Below are 24200 nucleotides of genomic sequence, written 5' to 3'. Positions count from 1 at the left end.
GGACCCAGACAGGATTCCAGCTTTAGCTACATGCTGTATTATAACTAGCCTCCCCACAGGGCTGCGTGCCCTTGGATTAGGCCCTGATTTCCAAACATACTGCCTACCTTTTGGTAAATTCTCACTGGTGAGGGGGTTACTCAGTTTAATCCAGAAAATTTTTCTGAATCTCAAGTCTTGGGACTTCTGTTTCCTTTCCTACCAAAAGGCTCTGGGCTCCTACATAAATTAGTCCATTCCCTCCAGTGCTCCGCATACCAGGGAATCTTTAGCTGTTGTTCAGTTTTTATCAAGTAACAAAATCTTCCCTTCCCCAGGACAAAAGTATGCATTTATATTTGTATACCAAAAAAAGTCATTTAAGTGACTTTGCTGAATACAGAAAATCTGTTCCTAGATATCTCTGCTTACTGAGAAAGTGGCTTCTGTGGTATAAAAGAAGTAAAAAGAAAAAAAAAAAAAAGCTCTAATTTCCCAGGACCCCATCCTAAACAATTTCTGCTTGTCAGGCTGGTCTCTGTTTCCAAATCCCAGCTTCTCTGCCTTTGCACATGCTGTCTCACAGCTTCCCCTTTCCTATCCCATTTTTGGAATCCTATAATCCAAGACCACACTACAGATAAATTAATTATATAATCATTTGCTCTCTTTCATTCTTTCATAAATGTTGTATTTTCTCTTAACCAGTGTACATATCCTTTGAGGGCAGGAGCCATACTTTCCTTGTGTATTTTTTAGTTCCAAGCATTGCTGAGTGAATGAGAACGGATAATCAAATACTTTTTGTAATAAATGGTACTTTCAATACTTGCAGTTTCATACAAGGTGATGCAACATAAGAGATGAAATCTTTTTGAAATCTATAAAGATTGTCATTATAAATACTATTCATATTTTAATTTTCAAATACTTTTATCATACATTCATTCTGAAAACCAGATTTTATTTTTGTTTAACAGAAAAAAACCAATATTCTTTTACACATTTCTGAATTTAGTGTTCAGAAATTTTACATGTAAATTAACCTTAGTATTTTTAACAAAATATTTTGAATTCTCTACCCTGAGCTTAAAATATAAAACTCATGCTATACTGATTACCCCAAACTATAAAGTTCCTAGTTAGCTTCCTCTTTTATCCCCCATAAAATATGTCTGTATCAGAAATATTCTTTTTCAAAGTAATTTTAACTCATCAAAAAGTCAAATGGATTAAAACTTAATTTAATACTTCTTTTCCATTGCTATAGAGGTGAAGGTACAATTTGATGTTGTAAATTTAAAAAAAGCTTTTTTGTGTGTTCTGTAAACATTCCTTCCTTAACTGGCTCCCTCCTTTGGAAGTGTGTCCACCTCTGTAAGTGTTCAAGGGAAAATGGTGGGAGAATGGGGCGTGTCTGAGCTTGTAGATTTTCTATCTGTTTAGTGGCTGACTTTGGACAGCTAAAGTGATGGGTTTGGGTACCCTTTTCCCAACTAGTTTTCCATAGCTTTATTCATATATACACATATACATCTATATATGTACACATATATTCCTGAATTGACATACAATGTATAGGGATTATACATCAGGGACTTTTAGGATAAATATAAGATTTCAATTTCTTTTGTTGACTTTCCTCTAATAGCATGTGAAAAAAAACAAACTCTTACTTCAAGTTCTGAAATTTCAGACTGCTTTTCCATTTCTTCAGCTCCTAATAAGCACTAAGAAGCAATTTGCATCAATTTGCCACCTACTCCTTGGCATCCCCAATTCCTCCAGCAGTTATTGCGAAGGTGGCTTCATTTTCAGGCATCTCAGGGCTAACAGAATACAAGGGAACAGAAGTTTATAAAAAGCTCTATTTCTATAAATACCATATTCATGTCACAGGCATCACACCCCTCTATCAGTCTGAGTCTCCAGAGACATTTCAGAGTTGCTATAGCTAAATGTGGACTACAGAATTTACCTACAAGTATTACCAAGCCTCACAAACACTTATTGAACAGCTTCCATTTTTAAGGTTCCAAATGTCAAGAGAAATGACCCCAAATCTGGAAATAGGCAGAAGGAAAAACTGGGTTTTCTTTTGGTATACTCTGAGGCACAGTGTGGCAGCGCCTGGGTCAAAAGGGGGGCGCACATTTCTGTGACTAGTCCAATGCAGGGCAAAATTGTGAAAGACTTTGAAGTGAACTAAAAGGTTGCCACGTACTTTCAGTGGAAAATAGGTTGCCCAGCACATCCTTCCAGGTTCCCCTATTTTGTAAGGACTCTGCCTTGTTGTCTTTGAGCTACTTGACAACTCTGCAAGTTGTAAGTAACCATGAATGATACAAATTATTCTTGTCCATAGAAATATGAATTGTACAAGAAGGAATGCAATTGATTCTTGTCCTTTGGATATTGATCTGTTTTTGGTCAATTTCTAATTCACTTAGCATTCCTTATTTGGCTCCGTATGTGTGTTAATTTGATTTTTTCTTTGATCTGGTTATAAAAGTCTTATTAGTTCCTGCATTAATTAATGAATTAAATAAAATATTTGACATTTTATATTTGTATGTGATTATATGATCTATTAGATTTTGCCTTTTACTTTTTTCTACAACACCGTAGGAATAGAGGTTAATTTGTGGAAAACTGACAGCAATGCGGGCAATTCCTGTCTGTGGGTGTTGCAGATGATTCCAGTCTATAGCACCGGAAATGAATTTCTCTGTGTAGAGAAGCAACTGATTTCCCTCCAGTAAAGAAAACAACTTCAAATGTTACAATTGATTGCCTTGTAAGATATTAACCAGTTTTTCATCTATTTGCAAATTTATTTCTGCATTCCTCTGATTGACTACACAAATCTCTATCAAATTATCCTTTGAGTAAGATTCTCCATTACCTGAGTTGAATTAATGTTTTTTTTTTTTTAAAGATTTTATTTATTTATTTGACAGAGAGAGATCACAAGTAGGCAGAGGCAGGCAAAGAAAGAGAGAGGAGGAAGCAGGCTCCCTGCTGAGCAGAGAGCCCGATGCGGGACTCGATCCCAGGACCCTGAGATCATGACCTGAGCCGAAGGCAGCGGCTTAACCCACTGAGCCTCCCAGGTGCCCTGAATTAATGTTTTGACACACTTTTATTTTGTATTTATTTGCAAGAAAGTCATTTTTCAACTTCTGAAAATCATACATTAGAAGGTACTAGATCCTACAGATTTCACAAAAATGGGACAGAGTCCCTACTATCAAGAAGTCTAACTGGTGAACTATGTATGACGTATGACAAATGTGCAAAGTAAGATAAATTTCATAAAGTCAATATATATGTTACAGAACTCTAAAGAAAGGTTGATTATACCAGTAAGGTTGATAGTATAAAGCCTCATAGAGGCTTTTTGAGGCAGAAATGGGGATGTTCAAGGCAGAGGGAATAGTCTGAACAAAAGCAGAGAACTAGATACTCGTTTAATAGGTAAGAAAGAAGAATGGGGCATTTGTGTGGCTCAGTCGGTTGAGCATCTGCCTGCTTTTCCCTCTCCCTCTGCAACCCCCATGCTTGTGTGCTCTCTCTCTCTCTTTCAAAGAAATAAATAAAATCTAAAAACAAAACAAAACAAAACAAAAGAAAAAAGGATAAGAAGTTAGGTTTAGGTATGTTGTGTTTGAAGTACCTGCGTGATAGTCCTGCAGAGGAGTTCTGTAAGCAGTTGGAAACAAATATCTAAAACTCAAGTAAACTAAACAAGAAATAAAAATTTGAAAATCACTAATCCTGAGAGAAAGAGCCTACTGCTACTTTATGTTATTACTACATTCAGGTTATGGTGACTGTTTAGTAACATTAATAGCTTTCATTTATGAAGTATTTACTAATTTACTACATGTTGGTCTTCTTTATGATTTTATATTAACTTTATGAGAACTCTTGGGTATGCATTATTATCTCCATTTTATAGATGAGAAAAATCATGGTTCAGAGAGAAGTAATTTTCCCAAAGTCACAGTTGCTGGTAAAGGAAGGTGCCAGTTTGGAGACTAAATTATTTGACTCCAAAGCTCAATGTTCTTCTTCTTCTTCTTCTTTTAAGATTTTATTTATTTATTTTGTCAGAGAGAGAGAGAGCATAAACAGCGGGAGGGACAGGCAGACAGAGAAGCAGGCTTACAGCTGAGCAAGGAGCCTGATGTGGGACTTGATCCCAGAACCCTGGGACCCTGGCCTGAGCCAAAGGCAAACAGCAAACACTTAACCAACAGACAACCCAAGGGTCCCAAAGTTCATATTCTTAACCACCAGACTTTACTGCCTCTCAAAGCTGGCTTTTGTTTTTTGGTTTTGTTTGTTTTGTTTTGTTAGAGGGGTGGAGATTAGGCACTGTATTCTGAGCACACTATGGGTTAGGTTACTTCCCTTAGGAAATAGTAGGGGGGCCTCCCCTGAGGATAGCAAATGGGCTATAAATAAGGCCTGTTTGCTAAACTAAAACTAGAGCTGGGTAAGAAGGCCCGAGAAGAATCAGATCCCAGAGAGGGAGGGAGGAGCAGGGTCTCTGCTGAGCAGGGAGCCCAACTTGGGGCTCCATCCCAGGACCCTGGGATCATGACCCGAGCCAAAGGCAGCCACTTAACCCACTGAGCTAGCCAGATGCCCTGAGTTGTTTTTAATGTTCACCAATCTCAAATATGCTAAATGGAATAAAATAAATGTTTTTTTTTTTTTTTCTTCACTGAAAAGTTTTAAAGAGAGCAGGGCACCTGGGTGGCTCATTCAGTTAAGCGACTGTTTTCGGCTCAGGTCATGATCCCAGGGTCCTGGGATTAAGCGCTGCATAGACTCCCTGCTCAGCAGAGAACCTGCTTCTCCCTCTACCTCTGCCTCCTGCTCCCCCTGCTTGTGTTCTCTCTCTCTGTCAAATAAATAAATAAAATCTTTTTTTTTTAAGTTTTTAAAAAAATATTTTATTTATTATTTATTTGACAGAGGTCACAAGTAGGCAGAGAGGCAGGCAGGGAGAGAGGAGGAAGCAGGCTCCCTGCTGAGCAGAGAGCCCGATGTGGGGCTCGATCCCAGGACACCAGGATCATGACCTGAGCTGAAGGCAGAGGCTTTAACCCACTGAGCCACCTAGGCACCCCAAAAAAAGTTTTAAAGAGAGAAAAATGCATACTGGGGTCCAGCTATATTTACTTATGGAAGCTATAAACTATAGTGACACTTTAGGGAAAGAGCTTAGTCTGTTTTTGTAGTCACTCCTATATATCTGGGAATTCTTCTGATAGCCCCTTTCTGCTCTATTCCTCGAGAATCCTGTGTTTTCTTTGAATGAGAACTGTCTTTCCCTTACATCTGCGTAAGTTAGTAGTTGAAGGCATGGGAGTAGCTGTAGCAGATGCTATGACTGTCCAAAATAGAGCATCTTTAACAAACTAAGAAATAGTGTAATGATTAAAAGTGTTGGTCCTAGATTCAGGCAGTACAGATTCTAATCTTGGTTCCATCTTTTATTGATTGTGTGATTTGGGCAAGGCCATTCATGTGCTCACTAAGAAAGTATCTATTGGGCACCTGCTAAATCTTTGTTGTAGGTACTTGAAATCTAGAAGTGAAAAAACAGACAAAGATCCCTGTCCTTGTGGAACTTATATCTGGGGAGAAGAAGAATCAGATAATAAATAATGAACATAATATATTGTGTAATTGTTTGAAGATGGTAAGTGTTATGGGGAAAGATAAAAACAGAGCTGGGTGAGGGACAATAGAAGTGTGGAAACTGGGAGGAGTTGCGATTTTAAATAGGGAGATCTAGACAGGTGTGGTGGAGAAGGTACTATTTGATCAAAGATTGGAGGGGCGGAGAATGATAACCAGAATGAAAGCTGCATGGGGAAAGATGATTCTAGATCAAAGATTGGAGGGGCGGAGAATGATAACCAGAATGAAAGCTGCATGGGGAAAGATGATTCTAGGCAAGTACAAAGCCCCTAAGGTAGAACTGTGCCTGGCACATTTATAGAACATCATACGGCCACTGAGGTCGCAGTGCTGTGAGGGAGGGAGAGCAGGGACAAGGACAGGGACATGCACGTAGTGCTAAGTAAGCCATCACAGAGACTTGAGCTTTTATTCTGAGTTAAGATGGGGAGCCACTGGAGCTTTTAAGCAGAGGACAGATATCATCTGACTCAATTTTCTAAGGGATCACTCTGGCTTCTGTGTTTAAAATAGACTGGAAAGGGACAGTGGCTACCTAGCTGCTGGAGCCCTTGGTTTGCTCATGTGGAAAACAGGGATAATGACCTCCACCTCTTAGAGTTGTTGTCGTAAACAACGAAACACATATATAATTATATTACATATAATTACAGATATGATTTATATAAATTATAGAAGATTATAAATTTTATATAAAATTATAAAATATATTATATATAATTATATATTTTCTAAATATATACATATATATGTATATAAATAAAGTACTTGGTGGAAGGCCTAGTATGCAGCAGCCACTCGATAATGTATTAGCTATAATTAAGCTAATCGCTTAATGCACCATCATAGCTAAGAGCACCATCATCTAGCTAATAGCAACATAGCTAATAGCATCATCATCTTCTCAACTAAAAAGTTTTCTCTGAAGTCAAGAATTCTTTGCAGGAAATCTTAAGGAACCAGAAAGAAGGGAGGACATGCTGCACAGCAAACTAAATTTTGATACTTTTTTGCTCCGACTAGTTTTGCTGTTTTAATTCAAATTTTTGGAAATCTGAATTTCTTTTTTTTTTTTTTTAAAGATTTATTTATTTATTTGACAGACAGAGATCACAAGTAGGCAGAGAGGCAGACAGAGAGAGAGGAGGAAGCAGGCTCCCTGCTGAGCAGAGAGCCCGATGCGGGGCTTGATCCCAGGACCCTGGGATCATGACCTGAGCCGAAAGCAGAGGCTTTAACCCACTGAGCCACCCAGGCGCCCCGGAAATCTGAATTTCTAACCCCTACAATCCCTTTAATTATCCTTTATTGAGTCTGCAGAATGCTCGTATTCTCTCAAGACTGTAAGAACTGTAGGAGTTACTTGGTCCTGCAAATATGGAGGATTTGATAAAATATGCGAATGACTGCACATGTAGATGGTGTTCATTTGTTAATTTGACCAATAGTTACTGAGTTCCTACTATGTGCCAAGTACCATGTTAGTGTTGGGGACATTTGTGAATCAGACTCAGTCCCTGCTGTGAGGGAGATTTACATGGAATCAGCTGATGCAATTCAGAGTGAAAACTGTTTAGGAGAGTATTTTATTTATTTATTTATTTATTTATTTCAGAGAGACAGAGGGAGAGTATGCATGAGTTGAGGGGAGGGGCAGAGGGAGAGGGACAGAGAAAGCAGAGTCTCTGCTGAGCAGGAAGCCTGACTCCAAGCTGAGCCCGAGCTCTATCTCCCCACTCAGAAGTCATGACCTGAGCAGAAACCAAGAGTCAGATGCTTAACCAACTGAGCCACGCAGGCACTCCTCGGAAACTTCTAAGCACAGCAATCTAAGATACAGACCAAGAAATTGTGTAAAAAGATGGAACAATCTTACTACCTATTGAATTCAACAAAGCATATTCATAGCAAATTTCTAGAGATTTCTGAAATCCATAAAATACAGCATTTGTATATTATAGCCTACAGGGATAGGTCACAAAAAGCAAAATGGTCTAAATAACAGTCAGATGAGAGAACTGATTATTTAATATTTATTCAGTGACAGCCCATAATAAGTACTGCTATTCATAGCAAATACCAGATTAAGAGCTCATGTAATTTCTTTTTGGTTGATTTTTCCTCCGTAGTATAGTTATCACAAATCTTTGCCTTGTTCATCAGGGTTGGCTAATCAGTCAATCACAAATATTGTCCATCTATCATGGATCAGGTACTGGGAATACAGCAGTGAGCAAGAGAATTGGGTTCCTGTACTCTGGGTATTTGGGGTCTAGCATGGATGGCATGCATTATATAAATCATTGCCAGCGGAATATAAGCTCTATGAGGGCCTTGTCTTTTTCTTTTAGTCATTGCTCTATTCCCAGAACCTAGAATAGCTGGTGTATAGTACATCTCTTGTAAAAATTTCTTGTTTATAATTCTTTTTTTTTTTTTTAATTTTACTTATTTACTTGACAGAGAGATAGAGCACACAAGTAGGCAGAGCAGTGGGCAGAGGGAAAGGGAGAAGCAGGGTCTCTACTGAGCAGGGAGCCCCATGTGGGGCTGAAGCCCAACGTGGGGCTGGATTCCAGGACCCTGGGATCATGACCCAGGCCGAAAGCAGCTGCTTAACCCACTGAGCACCCAAGAGCCCCATGTTTATATTACTTTTTTTAAAGATTGCATTTATTCTTTTGACAGACAGAGATCACAAGTAGGCAGAGAGGCAGGCAGAGAGAGAGGAGGAAGCAGGCTCCCTGCTGAGCAGAGAGCCCGATGTGGGGCTTGATCTCAGGACCCTGGGATCATGACTTGAGCCAAAGGCAGGGGCTTTAATCCACTGAGCCACCCAGGCACCCCCTTGTTTATAATTCTTAATTAAATAAGTAAAATATCATGAAAGAATATAAATTACAATATAGTGTAGCTTAGACCGGAGGGTTAGGGACAAGTTCCCTGTGGAAGTGATGTTTAAATTGAATCCTATAAAACAAAACAAAACAAAACTCCCAAAAAACAAATCTGGCAGAGGAAAGGAGAAGAATATTTCTCTGTCATACTCTGTACTTTCCCTGTACTGAACAAACCTCAGTTGGAATCATTCTCTGGCTATCTAGCTTCACCGTAAGCTTTGGAAGGTCAGGAACCAAGTCCATTCATCAAAAGAATCCCTTAATCCCTAGAACCTAGTCTGTAGTAGAGACTTCCCAATGGAGTGAATACTTTTTTTTTTTTTAAGGTTTTATTTATTTATCTCAGAGAGAGAGAGAGAGAGCACAGGAGAGGGGAGAGGATCAAAGGGAGAAGCAGACTCACTGCTAAGCAGGGAGCCCGATAGGGGACTCGATCCCATGACTCCAGGATCATGACCTAAGCCTAATGCAGTTGCTTAACCAACTGAGCCACCCAGGCAACCCATAGTAAATACTTTTTGAGAAGGAAATTCAAACATGTAGGATCTGCCAGTGGTATAATTAAAGCCTCTCATGGAGCTCATGGGTGGCTCAGTGGGTTAAGCTCTGACTTTAGCTCAGGTGATGATCTCAGGGTCTGGGATCAGATCTGGGATCGGGTTTGGGATTGAGACCTGCACTGGGCTCTCTGCTCAGCAGGGAGCCTGCTTCCCCTTCTCTCTCTGCCTGCCTCACTGCCTACTTGTGATCTCTCTCTCTCTGTCAAATAAATAAATAAAATCTTTAAAAAAAATTAAAGCTTCTGAGGAGAGGCAATTCTATTTAATGCCATATGCCTAAGAATCTGATTAAAAATAAGAAAATATTTACCTGTCATAAATCTTTGCAATTCTCAGTTCTCCTCTTCCTTTTCTCAAGCTTATTCTTGTTGTTGAAGCATGAGCCAGGATGTGTCCCCCGATGGGTTTTTTGGGGTCTGCCTGAAAACTAAAATAATAAAACACTTTTTCAGGTTTCATCATAGGGACTATATACAGTAAAATCTGCAATTATAAGGCAACTTTTCTCCAGATCACAGCAGGAGATGGGGTAGGTGTGTGTTCTAAGGAAGCAGGGGCTCATTCATTAACTATGAAGTGGGGTATGGTTTGGAGCTGTCATATATCCCCTTGCCATCCCATTCAGGCTCCTGATGTAAAGTTCACAATTTGATTGCTTTTTTAAAAAGAAAAAAACACAAATACTATGTTATTCACTGTCTTAGGATAATTCTTGGGGGTAAGCAATTTTTCTTCTTTACAAAATACCAAGACCGAACTTATTTATTCATTCATTTACCAGAAATCTTTACTAATGGCCTACTATATGCCAAACACAATTTTAGTCTCATGAATAAGAAATGCCCAATTATCCCTAAGGGGTCATGACGCAACTGAGAGCAGACTGAGAACCTCCTTCTTGTTCATTAACTGTATGTTGGAAGCCTTCAATGCTGCACTCGTTATGAATTTGCAGTGAGAATAATCTTGGAAATGTCTTTGTCTTTATCACTGATGCTCAAAGTTTATTCTTCTAAAAGAGGATACAGAAGAGATAAGTTTTGACTATGTGTGAATTTTAAAAATATATTATGATTGCATGAGTTATGACACTCATCTTGAGATATATACATACTAGGGTACTAACACTCACTTTGCAAGAAGTGAAGGGTCCTTAATAGCCCTAATTGTGAACCCTTTAAAAAAAAGCCCAGGTGCTTTAAATCATCAACAAAATGCCAGCAAACCAAATCTGGAAGCATATTAAAGGGATTATACATCGTGACCAAGGAGGATTTATTTAAAAAATGCAAGAGTGGATCAACATAGGAAAATCATCAGTGTAACATACCAGATCAAAAGAATGAAAGGAAAAGATCCCCATATACTCATCCCGGTTGATGCAGAAGAAAACCTAGGCTTTGAAATCATCAATAGGGGAACTAAATATAGACTAGCAGGTTATACTTGATCAAAATAAACTGTGACAGAGCCTAATAACTTCAGCTCTGGGAGAATATGGTTACAAGTCAGTTTAAATTCTGCTTGATTCATGAGCCTGCTCAGGATTCTGATTACTCTAAGCATGAGGCATGGTGTACTAAGGATGTAGCTGACTGGCAGGAGGTTGAGTAGGTAGCAGGGTGGTGGGGATGAGAGCTTCTTGGTGAATAAGAAGTTCTCTGGTGAAGAAGTCAGCTGATACCAGCAGGAATTTGCTTATAAACTTCTGCTTGTTTAAATGGCTCAGGAGTTAGGACCAGAAGATCCTTGGCTGGGGCTGGATAGGACTGGTTAAAATTCAGTAGGTCCAATGTTGAATTAGACACAGAAAGTTGGTTTTGGAGTGAACTACCATCAAGAAGGTAGTAGCCAGGCCATTGAGAGGGACAGCAGTTAAGAAGTTAGAAGGCTATATACCACGTCTTTATCCATTCATCCGTCGATGGACATTTGCCCCCCTATTGTTGATAATGCTGCTATAAACCTCAGGGTGCATGAATCCCTTCGAATTAGTGTTTTTGTGTCCATTGGGAAATATGTAATAGTGCCATTTGCAATGATGTGGATGGAGCTAGAGAGTATTATGCTGAGTGAAATAAGTCAGTCAGAGAAAAACAATCACTGGATGACTTCACTCACATGCGGAATTTAAGAAACAAAACAAATGATCATAGCAGGAAAAACGAGAGGCAAACCAAGAAACAGACTCTTAACTATAGAGAACAAACTGATGGTTACCATAGGGGAAAGGTGGGGAATGGCTTAAATAGGTGATGGGGATTAAGGAGGGCACCTGTGATGAGCGCTGGGCAAGGCATGGACGTGTTGAATCACTAAATTGTACACCAGAAACTAATATTACACAGAATGTTAATTAAGTGGAATATAAATAAAAGTTAAAAAAAAAAAAAGAAGTCAGAAGGCTAGTTTGCTTTCTGCAGGCAGCTGAAGGGGAGTAAAACAATAATGTGGGCTGCCTGGGTGGCTCCGTGGGTTAAGCCTCTGCCTTCAGCTCGGGTCATGATCCCAGGGTCCTGGGATCGAGTCCCGCATCAGGCTCTCTGCTAGGCCGGGAGCCTGCTTCCCCCCTCTCTCTCTGCCTGCCCCTCTGCCTACTTGTGATCTCTGTCTGTCAAATAAATAAAATCTTAAAAAAAAAAACAACAATAATGTGATCTCAGTTGGATGAAATAGCTAAACTTGAGTTGTCTGTGTAATGCTTTCAGATTAATGTCACTCTTAATGGAATGGCTCTAAATTTTCCAGGTGATCCTATTCAAGGTCTTAAAAGAATCCTATGGTTCTATACAGATGGGTCCTGATGATATCAAACAGGGCTAGGACTCTGAATTTGCAAATACTATACTTACATTTCCTTAATGCACTTTTCATACTGTGCCTTTAGTGCCACTATTATGCACCTTTTATATTTCCCTTCAATCTCTCTTCTATTACCTGTCACTAGGCTCCTTAAGGGCAGACAACACTGTATTTAACATTGGAGCAACCAGCTACATAGTGCATGCTCAAAAATATTTTTGAAGATAAGATATGGAAGTTACACAAATATCAAGGAGAATATTGGACTGTAGAAAGATTGGTGCTGCCACAGAACATAGACCTATTAAAAATTTCTATCAAGAGGAGACAAGATGCTACATGGTGAAGAGAAGTTTCAACAGTTATGTTACTGCTTCTCACAGATGGTCTCTCAGTACTCTTTATAATTCTCCTGTACGAGCTTGGTGAGTCTCCTTAAGCCCCCTTTTCCATTCTTGTCCCTTTATCTTGGATGACAAAACTTGCTTTTTTAATTTTTTTTTAAGATTTTATTTATTTGACAGAGAGAGACAGCAAGAGAGGGAACACAATCAGGGGGAGTGGAAGAGGGAGAAGCAGGCCTCCTGCTGCGCAGGGAGCCTGACATGGGACTCAACCCCAGGACCCTGGGATCACGACCCGAGCTGAAGGCAGATGCCCAATGACTGAGCTACCCAGGTGCCCCCCACCTTTAACTTTCTTTCTTTTTTTTTTTTTTCACCATTTTCTTTTTTTAAGATTTTATTTATTTTTGCAAGAGAGGGGCAGGGCAGGCAGAGGGAGAAGCAGACTCCCCACGGAGAAGGGAGCCTGACCCGATGTGGGACTCTGTCCCAAGACCCTGAAATCATGACCTGAGCCAAAGGCAGATGCTTAACAGACTGAGCTACCCAGGCACCCCAACAAAGCTTGCTTCTTTGTAGAAAAGAAATGAGTGTTCTCAGGAAGAAGCTCCTTCAATTTCCCCTTCTTTCTATCTGCTGCTTAAATATTTTTCTATAGTTGTAGTCATCCTGCCTTCTTTCCTCTCAAACTCTGCTTTTTCCTTCTTCCAATAAATCCTCTGACACCTTGATGCCTTTGCACACACAATTCCCTGTAAACAAAAGCCCCTTTTCCACTGTGTTTGTTAATTTAGCTCCTACTCACCCATCCAGTGTCAGCCCTTCTTGGAAACCCTGCCTGGTCCTCTGAAACAGAGTGAAGCCTTCCCGTCTGTGCTCTCATACCACTGTATATTCCTCTGTGAAAGCACACTACATTGTAATTTTTCTTTAATTAAGTAGGCTCCACACCCAATGTGGGGCTTAAACTCACGACTCTGCTATCAAAAGTCACATGCTCCACCAAGTGAACCAGCCAGACACCTCCACATTATGATTTTTATAATTTATAGTTCCCATTCCCCTACTATAGTCCAAATCCTTATTCAGCTGTGTAACTCCTAGAAAAGTATGTGTAATATAAAAGGCACTGTATAAATATTGCTGAATGACTAGAAGGGAGGACAATTTGGGTGTCCCTGGTCTACATTCTTTTGGATACAGATCTGGATACACATCTCCAAAGACGGTATGTAATTTAAGGAGCTTTTGAAGGGTGTTCTGACCAAAAGGCAAATGTAGAAGGAGACAGAATTTCTCTCTAATTCAAGTAATCTTATCCCCCCCCTCCAATTTACTGATCATCTAAAGAAGAGCAGGAATGTGGAGCTTTTAGATGCATAGCCATGATTTTTTCTTAGCAAATTACTGTTTGCTGTGACCAATGTGATACCTTATGCACAAAAAAGAATATGTACTACTGCTTGTTACTGATGACTCCAGGTGAAGAGCCTGAATGTTAGGAATGTTATCTTAAAAAAAAAAAAAAAAGGTTATCTCCAAAGGGAGGAGATTTTAAATAACTAAATGGGGAAATTAATTATAGAATGTGCAAAAGTACTAAAAAAAAAAAATAGGAAAGATATCATGGGAAGAAAAATGTCCTCAAAAGTGACTCAAACAGGGGCGCTTGGGTGCCTCAGTGGGTTAAGCCTCTACCTTCGGCTCAGGTCATGGTCTCAGGATCCTGGGATCAAGCCCCGAATCACAGCATCACATCAGGCTCTCTGCTCAGCGTGGTGCTTGCTTCCCCTCTCTCTGACTACCTCTCTGCCTACTTGTGATCTCTTTCTCTGTCAAATAAATAAATAGAATCTTTTTTTAAAAAGTGACTCAAACAGAGGTTGTACTTAACCAAAATTGATTGCCACATATTGTAAAAACCTTAGCTCTGGGAGAATATCACGCCAACTCGAATTTTACTTGCTCCATCAAGGTGTCAGGATTCTGTGGAAAATTTCGTGTAGAACTGATGGTTCTTCACGTTTCTTATAGGTCACTAACACTTGGATAATTTAATAAAAGATATAGACTTGGGATGCCTGGGTGGCTCAGTTGGTTAAGCAGCTGCCTTCAGCTCAGGTCATGATCCCAGCGTCCTGGGATCGAGTCCCACATCGGGCTCCTTGCTCTGCAAGGAGCCTGCTTCTCCCTCTGACTCTGCCTGCCACTCTGTCTGCTTGTGCTTGTGCTCACTCTACCTCTCTCTCTGACAAATAAATAAATAAAAATAAAATCTTTAAAAAAATAAAAAAATAAAAAAAAATAAAAGATATAGACTCTCTCCCAGAAAAATGCACATTTGTATGTACATGAACTTTTCATGTTCGTTTAGGGGATTCATGGTTTCTCTCTCCTCTGAGGCAGATGAGTATTAGTAATAATAATAACACCTGGGGCGCCCGAGTGGCTCAGTGGGTTAAAGCCTCTGCCTTCAGCTCTGGTCATGATCCCAGGGTCCTAGGATGGAGCCTAGGGATAGAGCCCTGCATTGGGCTCTCTCTTCAGCAGGGAGCCTGCTTCCTCCTCTCTCTCTGCCTGCCTCTCTGCCTATTTGTGATCTCTGTCTGTCAGATAAATAAATAAAATCTTTTAAAAAATGTATTTAAAAAAATAATAACACCTAAGATTTACTGAGTCTGTACTATGTGACAGACACACTTCTTAACTCATCCAATTATTTTCTTTTGCTTCCACATTTAGTGAATAACTTCAGATTAAAACTTAAATTCCTATAAAAGTCTGCCTACAGGGAGAGAATGCACTGGTCACAAGAAATTCAAATACAGTTACATTTTTCATTGTCAGTAGACTGGCCCTCTGAACTATCATGGAGTCTCCCGAGCTTGATTAATATGAATCTACCCTTTAGAGATTCTTGGTTCTCAGTAGGTGACCAAATCAGATCTCTGCGTATAAGGCTAAGGGTGTTGAACTCTGGTCAATTCACCAGGGTAATGGATACATCCCTGCAAAGTTTCTCAAATGACAGCTTGCCAACCTCTCTCCAGGCATCTATGGCTCTGATGTACTGTGTACGATCATTGGAGTTAGACCCTGGTTCTGGTTTCGGGTTACCAGCCAACAATGCGACCTCAGGAAAATTACTTAAGCATTGTAAGTGTCTGTTTCTTTATATCAAATGGAGGGTTATAAAAGTACCTAACTGGTAGGGTATATGTAAGAACAAAATAAAATAGTTTAAGGAAGGCATTAGCCCGGTGAATATAATTACCTACTTTCCCAATCCTGACTCAATGTTTTCATTGGGCCAGTTACTTATGTTCATGAACCTCAGTTTCTTTCCCTGTAACATGGGATCAAAAATATCTTACCACTAAGGGCTGTCATGAGGATTCAAGATATATTTAATATAACTCAGTGATACCTACTGCATGCCAGGAACCGTGCTAGGTCATTTATGTACATTAGCTCTACCCTTAGCACTAATCTTGGCACATAAGAGATATTTAATTAAATGATCCAGTTAAAACAGCCAGTCTTTCAGGGACATGTGGAATAAGAAAATTTCTTAAAGTTTCTTTGAACTTCCTGAGTATTTTAACAGTTACAACCAGGGCTTGAGGTAAAGTACGAGAAGATGTAGCATTCCGCATCTTTTCAGAGGGCTTTAATTTACTTCTATTTTTGACCTAGTAAAAACAGCTTCAGAAAACCACCCACATTCCTCCTTCAACCTATTCTTATTTTCCCTTCTTTCATATTTTCTTCTCCTCTTTCTTCCTTTTCTCAGGAGATGGCAGAGTATGACAAGCAGGAGGAAGAGAGAGGCGTGGATATTAGGAATAAAGAGGGGCCAAGAGAGACTGCCATTTATCCCCATCTGGCTGAACTGGACATAGTGTATTAGACTGCTGAGGGTAAGACCCAGAGCAGCCTGATCTCCCAGCTTCAAACTGGGGTGTTGGGGTCACGTAGTACAAGATGATGGTGATGGTAGGGTAGGTGATATTTTCCTAGGAGGGGGATACGGAGGGTAGCACAGTGAGGCTAAAAGAGCAAAACTTTGGATTCAAAGATACCTGGGGTCAAATCCTGACTCCCATTCTTAAATCTTCTTTTTAAAAAGATTTTATTTATTTATTTGCCAGAAAGAGAGAGAGCGCACAAGCAGGGCGAGCAGCAGGCAGAGGGAGAAGCAGGATCCCCGGTGAGCAAGGAGCCCAACTTGGGACCCATAACCCTGGGATCATGAGCTGAGCTGAGCCGAAGGCAGACGTCCAACCTACTGAGCCACCCAGGTGTCCCCCCTGACTCCGGTTTTAAACTGGATGATTGAAGAAGTAGATACTCTGAGCCTCTGTTTCCTCTTTTTCAAATTAGGAATAATAATAGTATCTATGTCAAATACTGGTTGGAGCAGGGACCTTTAGGGGCCAGCACAAGGGCAAGCTGGTACTGTCCCTGAGGGACAGCAGAACTCCTGGTCCTTTGGACCTGCCGCAGGGGAAGCTTTGGATGGAATTTTTGAGATGGGATCTATTGAGGAGAGAAAGGCTGAATGAACATGCCCAGGAATGAGGAGGATTCTTTGAGATTAAGGGAAGATAGGGAAAGAAGAGTACAGCAAAATAAAGAAAATTGGGGGGGAAGGAGAAGAGACTTCAAGATTTTATTTTTAAGTAATCTCTACAGCCAATGTAGGGCTTGAACTCATAGCCCTGAGACCAAGAGTCATGTGCTCCAACAACTGAGCCAGCCAGGCACCCCCAAGAAGAGATGGTTTTTGAAAAGGGCTATGTTTAGGGACACCGGAGTGGCTCAGTCAATTAAGTGTCTGACTCCTGATTTTAGCTCAGAGGTCTTGATCTCAGGATCATGAGGTCAAGCCCTGGAGTTCAAGCCTTGTGAGTTCAAGCCCTGTGTTGGGCTCTACACTGGGCATGAAGCCTACTTTAAAAAAAAAAAAAGTAAAATAATAATAAGAGGTATGTTTAAGAAGTTTTGTTAAGTTATCTCCCCACCCTGATACTTTTCTCATAAAATCGGCAGAAAAATCTAAAATTTTTTCAAAAGTTTGAAGACGGAATTCTGGGGCAGGGAACATAGATAGCACTATTTGGAGACTGGTTTCATAGAAGGAAGAGGGAGGCACAGGGAGGCTGAGCTGGGGTGATAAGAGAATTATATAAGACAATGCATAAAAGCACCTGGCAGCAATCAATAAATATAAGCCCTCTTAATCTTTTAATGGAGTTCATATAGTTTATTTTTACTTATTTGTTTTTTAAGTTTTTCTTTTATTTAAGTGGGGCTCAAACTCAGAACCCTCAAATCAAGAGTCACATGCTCTTCTGACTGCGCGATCCAAAGTTCAGTTTAAACAACTTGCTCAAGGTCACCATGCTTCTGAACTTGGCTTAATGCTTTTTCTTTAACCATATTGCTTCTTAATTTATGTGCACGCTGTTGGATCAGTGAGTGACACACTTAGAGAGCAAACTGCACATTTACAAGACATGCAAATGTTCTAAGATGACTTTTGGTTTTAGCTAAACAGATACACAGCCGCTCATATTCTCTGCCCTAGTATGGTGATTTGCAGGCTGATACTTCTCACTTTTTATCTCCAGGCCTTCATCAACTGGATCATTCTAGTTCTAAAATCTGTATCTGTAAGCTTCGTCTAGGAGCTAATTCTCTGCTGTATCATACAGCAGCTCCCCGCCTCTGTAATTTTGTTCCTTTTTAATACGATGTGCCATCAAGTATAATGCATGGGACATAAGCCTCAATTATTGTCAGCATACTTGGGGACTCATACCAATTATGGTGATATTTCTCTGACAGGTCCCAGGCAAGCTGCAGCTTGGAGTTCTTTAACACCGAGAAACAAAGCTTTTCTTTATGGGAGATTTTCTAATAGCATTTGAGTTCCTTTAGTTTAAAACTGTACTATTTTTTTTTTCATTTAGTTGTGGCAATCTATTGCTTTATATAAAGACACACATTTAATTTATATTGTTATAATTTAATATACTTTAGAATATACTAATTATAGTGAACCTTGATTCCTCACAACTTGGTTTGGTGAAGGATATGAAGCTTCAAAGCAGAGTCATCCAACAAAAGTATTAGCCTTTGCTACCTTATCTGGCTCTCAGGTCACTTCACTATAAATGTCCCCTCCCCAGCTCCTACAATTGTTTCTTTCTGTCATCTCTCTCTGTCCCCTTTCGTTGTCTTAGTGGAGTCAATTCAAAATGGTTTTACTCTTTTTGAAACTGTCTACGAGTTTAAGAAAAAGAACCCCTATCTGACCTAATTTCCACAGATTTCCTTTGCCTTCTAACCCTAGATAGACAGTTTTGGCCTCTGCAGTGTTCCCTCCCCACACCTGAAGAAAGAACACTGCTCTTTAACTCGTACTGTTTTATTTGAATGCAACCCACTTCCTCCCTCTCAGCCAATGAGTCATTTTCTCTTTTTAAAGTGAGCCCTGAAAATCTTCCATTTCTCTCCAGTTTAAAATTATTCTCTTTGTGAAGTACTTCATGTCCTGTGTATGAAAGACACCCTATAAAATGGAGAAGATTGCCTTAACTACGCAAGGACTACAGATAATGCATGACCTACCAAGTCTTCACAATTCTGAGTTAAATGGACACCACTTATTTTCTTCTTTATGGAGTCAAGGTACATAGTCTCTTTTGTGCAGGAGTGAATTCCCAGAATCTTGATACATGGATTTTCAATAAGTATTTACTGCACGAATAAATGGTTGATCTCCCCCTCCTCAGTCTTTTTAACTTGCTTAATACCATTCATGTAGTTAATATTTTTCACATTGGACTCTCCTGTGATTAAATACTTATAAAAAGGGTATTGAAAAGTGAGAAATACAAATTGCAGAAGATGCAACAATACTCTTAGGGTGAGTTTAGAAAATGCCTGAAGGGGGCACCTGGGTGGCTCAGTGGGTTAAGCCTCTGCCTTTGGCTCAGATCACAATCTCAGGGTCCTGGGATTGAGTCCTGTATCAGGCTTTATGCCAGCTGCTCTGCCTACTTGCGATCTCTTTCTCTGTGTGTCAAATAAATAAATAAAAATCTTCAAAAAAAAAAAAAAAAGAAAAAGAAAAAGAAAATGCCTGAAGGGGAGTGCCTGGCTGGTTTGATCAGGGGAGCCTGTGACTTTGGATCTCAGGGTTGTTGGTTTGAGGCCCACACTGGGTATAGAAGTTACTTAAAAATAAAGTCTTTTTAAAAAATTAAAAAATAGGGGTGCCTGGCTGGCTCTGTAAGTGGAGTATGCACCTTTTGATCTCAGGGTTGTGAGTTTGAGCCCCACTTTGGTTGTAGCGATTACTTAAAAATAAAATCTAAGAAAGAAAGAAAGAATAAAACAGAGAATGCCTAAAGAGAGATACATTCGTTTCAGTACAATTTACATAATTTACATTGGATTGAATATCTTCAAATACATATGTCATTGACCCGTTTAACTGCTACTAACCGATGTATTGCCTTGGTTTTAAATATTGCGCTCATCAGAGTAATAACTGATTTAATCAAGAACCTTCCATGGATGCTAAAACCAACTGGTAAGAGCTAACTGCAAGACATGATATTCACACACATCTCAGATTACTCTAACACAAATCACTTATTCATTATAAAAGCAAAAAGGTCTTTTACAATGGAGAAATTTTGTGAACACCATTGTAATCCCATGACCAAACTTCACATCACTAATAATGGGACAAACCACCATCGTGTGCTTCTTGATATGATGTAGGGAGAAGGCCATAATATTGCTTATGTAATCCTCCTGCCAAAAGTATTTAACATTTTAAATAATGAGGAAAAATACCCTCCAAATTGAGGGACGTTCTGAGAAACAGTTGACCTGTGCTCTTCAAAACTCAGTGTCGGGGCGCCTGGGTGGTTCAGTGGGTTAAAGCCTCTGCCTTCGGCTCAGGTCATGATCCCAGAGTCCTGGGATCGAGCCCCACATCAGGCTCTCTGCTCAGTGGAGCGAGCTCCTGCTTCCACCTCTCTCTCTACCTGCCTCTCTGCCTACTTGTGATCTCTGTCTGTCAAATAAATAAATTAATTAAAAAAAAAAAAACCACACACACCTGTCAGTGTCATAAAAGCTTAACAAATGCTGAAGAGCCGTCCTGATGAAAGGAGACTCAAGAGACAAGACAACTAACTCCAGGCCGTGTGTGATACTAAATTAGTCTTGAATCAAAAACAAAATTTTAAAACCCCGGCAACTATAATGGACATTTTTGAGACAATTGGAGGTGCTGGAATATAAATGTATGTTAGAAAACACGAGTGTGCCATTGTTAAATTTCCTGATGGTGATAGTTACCCTGTGGTTATGCAGGAGAATCTTCTTGTTCTTGCAAGAAATATGCTGAATTATTAAGAGGAGAAGGGTCCTAATGTCTGTAAGTAATTCTCAACAGTTCAGGTGGAAAACCTCTTAAATGGTTCACCAAAAAATACACACATGTATATTGAGTATGTGTGTGTATATACAGAGAGAGTTTACACATATGCACACACACAGGGACACACAAAACATCAGAGGAAAAAAATGTAGCAAATGTTTACAACAGAAGAACTTAGCTGAATGATATATGTGTATTCATTGTACTAGTCTTGTAACTTTTCTCTGGTTAAACAATTTTTTAAATAAAAACTTGCTGGAAAGATTGACATCACGAATTCAGGGCTATTTTGATTGCTTATTCAGATACATAATGTTCAAAATGTTTGATTGTGGCAACTAATCATTATTTGAATTTTCTGTTTTCATCATCTTACTTTATTTAGCTCTCCTTGCCTTTCTGTTCACGGCCATCTGTCAAGCAAAGCCATCAAAAAGTATATGATGTGCACGAACACCTCAACAGATTCTGAACATGCCTAAGTGGGAACTGAAATTCTGTTTCTTCTAACAGGAGACTTCTCTTCATTGGACCTCTTATAAATGTATCCTTGTACATCCTGCAGAGAGCCTCCTTTTTTTTTTGTTTTTAGGCTGATGGCTTATCAGTACAATAAAAGCCATTCATGTAAATGGGATATAATTTTTTATCTTTTCCTTATTGTCCTCTAATATCCTTTTAGCCCTAGACAAAAGAGGAGTCCAAAATATCTCTGAAAATGGTTAAAACTATTGCTTTATTCTATAGAGAACTAGAGAAAAATAGATTCTGGATAACAAGTGATATTTGCAATTATGAAGTAATATTCACCATGCAATAGAGTAATTTGTGATATATTTGTGCCCACATTGGGACTGATCATTTTGGAATTACTTTCTGTTCTTCATTCTAACCCTTTTGATATTAACCTTTGGGAAATACAAAAGCAGAATATTGGGACTTACGTCATAGTTGCTCCTGGATCAGCAGTCATTTGATTGGTCACGAACACAGCCACGTTATATTCTGCATCAAGAAATAAAATTAAGAAACTAATGATGGCAATATAAAAAGTTCACTGCTTAGACTTCAGAATTTAGGAATACTGTGCTATGAATTGATTTTATAAACAATATCACATTCCAATTTTTCATTGGTAACATAGATTAACTTCCTTAAAATTATTATTGTTATTACTATTTAGGTACTTACTATATTAGAATCAGTATTTTGATTTTTAAAAAAAAAAGGAGTTGCATTCCCATGAAGGTAAATTTATTTTTAAATGTGTATTGCCTCCTGACATTATTCTGAGCTTCTCTGTGAAGCCTACTCAACAGTCACAGATGCTATTCTGATAGCACCACTTATTTTAAAAAATCTACCTTCTGAGATTTTTTGGAGTCGTGACAACATCTGGGCCAATTTTTGCTGCCGTTCAGCCAACTCCCCACGACCGCTGAAATCTACTCGAAAAAGTGCCATTATTGAATCAATGATCTGCACAGGATTAATGTAAAAATAAATATGGAAATGGAAAGAAATTAATTTGGATTGGAATCAATAGAAGAAAAATAATACGCTAAATAGCTCTGCGAGGGAGCAGTATAGAAAAGCTTGTACCAATAGCTTGAAGATGCCGGCTTCTTCATGGAACTTTGCTGCTACATAATCAAGTAGCTCCATCTGATGTTCACCTGGTGGGAAATGCAGTGAGAAAATGTTATAACAGCTAGAAGAAGCAGAGGCTAAAATCATTTATGGTCCTGGAGGCAAGCAAAAGAGAGTCCTGAAAGGATTTTCTTCATTATTCATGGCTTTATTAAATATGATTTCACATTCTGCCTTAGCATGCATGCCAAAGGCTACATTATCCAAAAAGAATGTTACTCTCCATTTCAAAGACAAGAACAAGAAGTCATTTTAGGGCATTTTAATACCTCAGGGCAAGCCAGATGATAAAATGTGTGGACTGACTAAATAAATTTGGAGGAAAGCAAAATGCAAAGAGAACAGAACAGCATCAAAATGTTGTAAGGATCAACTTAATAGCAAATCAGTGCTGCCAACCTTGAAACAGCCCAAGCCTCAGTTACATGGAGCTCTTACTAGTATATGCACGGGCATAAAGGACGTTGTCCAGTACTGCGTCATGGTCTACATTGAAGCGATCAGCAATGTCCCGGAGGCGATCTGGACGGCTGGAGCATGCCAAGATTAAGGATCCAATAAATCAATTCAAAAAAAGTTTAGAAAAACTACAAAAAATAATATCTTAAGTAAGTAAACTAACAGAGAGGCAAACATCATACCTGGAAAGGGATTCTGAAAGATGCTAATAACCACTTAAAATCTACATCAGATTTTTCTTTTTCATAAGTGCCCAAATTAATAAATAACTCAGTGTATAACAATGATAGAAATGATGAGCACTGAAGGATTTAAATACAGAATACTCTGATCTTTACAATAGCTTTGGAACCTACTTGTTATGGCCTATATTACATTTTACAAATGAGGACACTGACAAACAGAGATTAGGCAAATGACTCAGGATTATGCAGCAAATCAGTTACAAGGAAAAAACCAGACACTAAGATTTGTGACTCTCTTTTGATTTCAGTATAAAAATAGATCTATTCTAGGAAGATAATATCACTGAATTATAATTCAAGTCACTTCAAAGTGAATTAATTCACTCTCTTTAAATTCCTCGCTTGTTGAATATGAAGTAATTTAACATACTGTTAACCATGAGTTGCCAACAAATGATAAATTTGACTACATGAACCAAAGAATCAGTAAGTAATTTCAAGGATCATGGGGTGCCTGGCTCAGTTGTTTCGAGGTTGTGAGTTCGAGCCCTACTTTGGGTGTAGAGATTACTTAAAAAAAAAAAAAAGAATTTCAAGGACCAGAAGGAAATTAGCAACCTATGGTTTTTTGTCTGTTTAGGGTTTAAAATCTCCCTTCTTCTAAAAGACTTGTGTTAGCTTTATGAAATTAGTAAAATTCATAGGGAGGCAAATTCAGTGTACCTGCAAACGTTTTTTGGAAGATGCTAATAATCACTTAAAGCTATCTAAACAATAGGGGCGCCTGGGTGGCTCAGTGGTTTCAAGCCTCTGCCTTTGGCTCAGGTCATGATCCCAGGGTCCTGGGATCGAGCCTTGCATCCGCATCGGGCTCTCTGCTTAGCGGGGAGCCTGGAGCCTGCTTCCTCCTCTCTCTCTGCCTGCCTCTCTGCCTACTTGTGATCTCTGTCAAATAAATAAATAAAATCTTAAAAAAAAAAAAAAGCTATCTAAACAATAAAGAAGTAATCCACATTTTTTTAGGTCTTCGGTGATCCAAATATGTCTATAGTATTCTCTGAATTGATGTGAGCTAAAATAAAATCCATGTCTGTGTTCTCATTTCACTTTGTTTACAGTGTTTGTATAGTACTGATCAC

At 39.1% G+C, this 24200-nt stretch overlaps 1 protein-coding gene across 3 annotated transcripts in view; it reads right to left on the bottom strand.

Moving 5' to 3' along the window:
- Nucleotides 1-883: 883 nt before the first annotated feature.
- DMC1 (DNA meiotic recombinase 1) overlaps nucleotides 884-24200 on the bottom strand; it is a 39919-nt gene continuing 16602 nt past the window's right edge. For all 3 annotated transcript variants that reach the window (XM_059404595.1, XM_059404596.1, XM_059404597.1), the window contains exons 9-14: nucleotides 22856-22947; nucleotides 22370-22443; nucleotides 22132-22246; nucleotides 21712-21772; nucleotides 9468-9584; nucleotides 884-1808 (exon numbers count right to left, since the gene is read on the bottom strand). In XM_059404595.1, coding sequence (XP_059260578.1) covers nucleotides 1739-1808; nucleotides 9468-9584; nucleotides 21712-21772; nucleotides 22132-22246; nucleotides 22370-22443; nucleotides 22856-22947 — 529 coding nt within the window. In that variant the 3' untranslated portion in view covers nucleotides 884-1738. The remainder of the gene's footprint in view (nucleotides 1809-9467; nucleotides 9585-21711; nucleotides 21773-22131; nucleotides 22247-22369; nucleotides 22444-22855; nucleotides 22948-24200) is intronic.

Source organism: Mustela nigripes, chromosome 6, assembly GCF_022355385.1.
Source record: "Mustela nigripes isolate SB6536 chromosome 6, MUSNIG.SB6536, whole genome shotgun sequence".
In the NCBI taxonomy this organism is placed as follows: domain Eukaryota; kingdom Metazoa; phylum Chordata; class Mammalia; order Carnivora; family Mustelidae; genus Mustela; species Mustela nigripes.
Note: the sequence above shows the minus strand (reverse complement) of the source record. Positions and strands in the feature narration are given on the sequence as shown.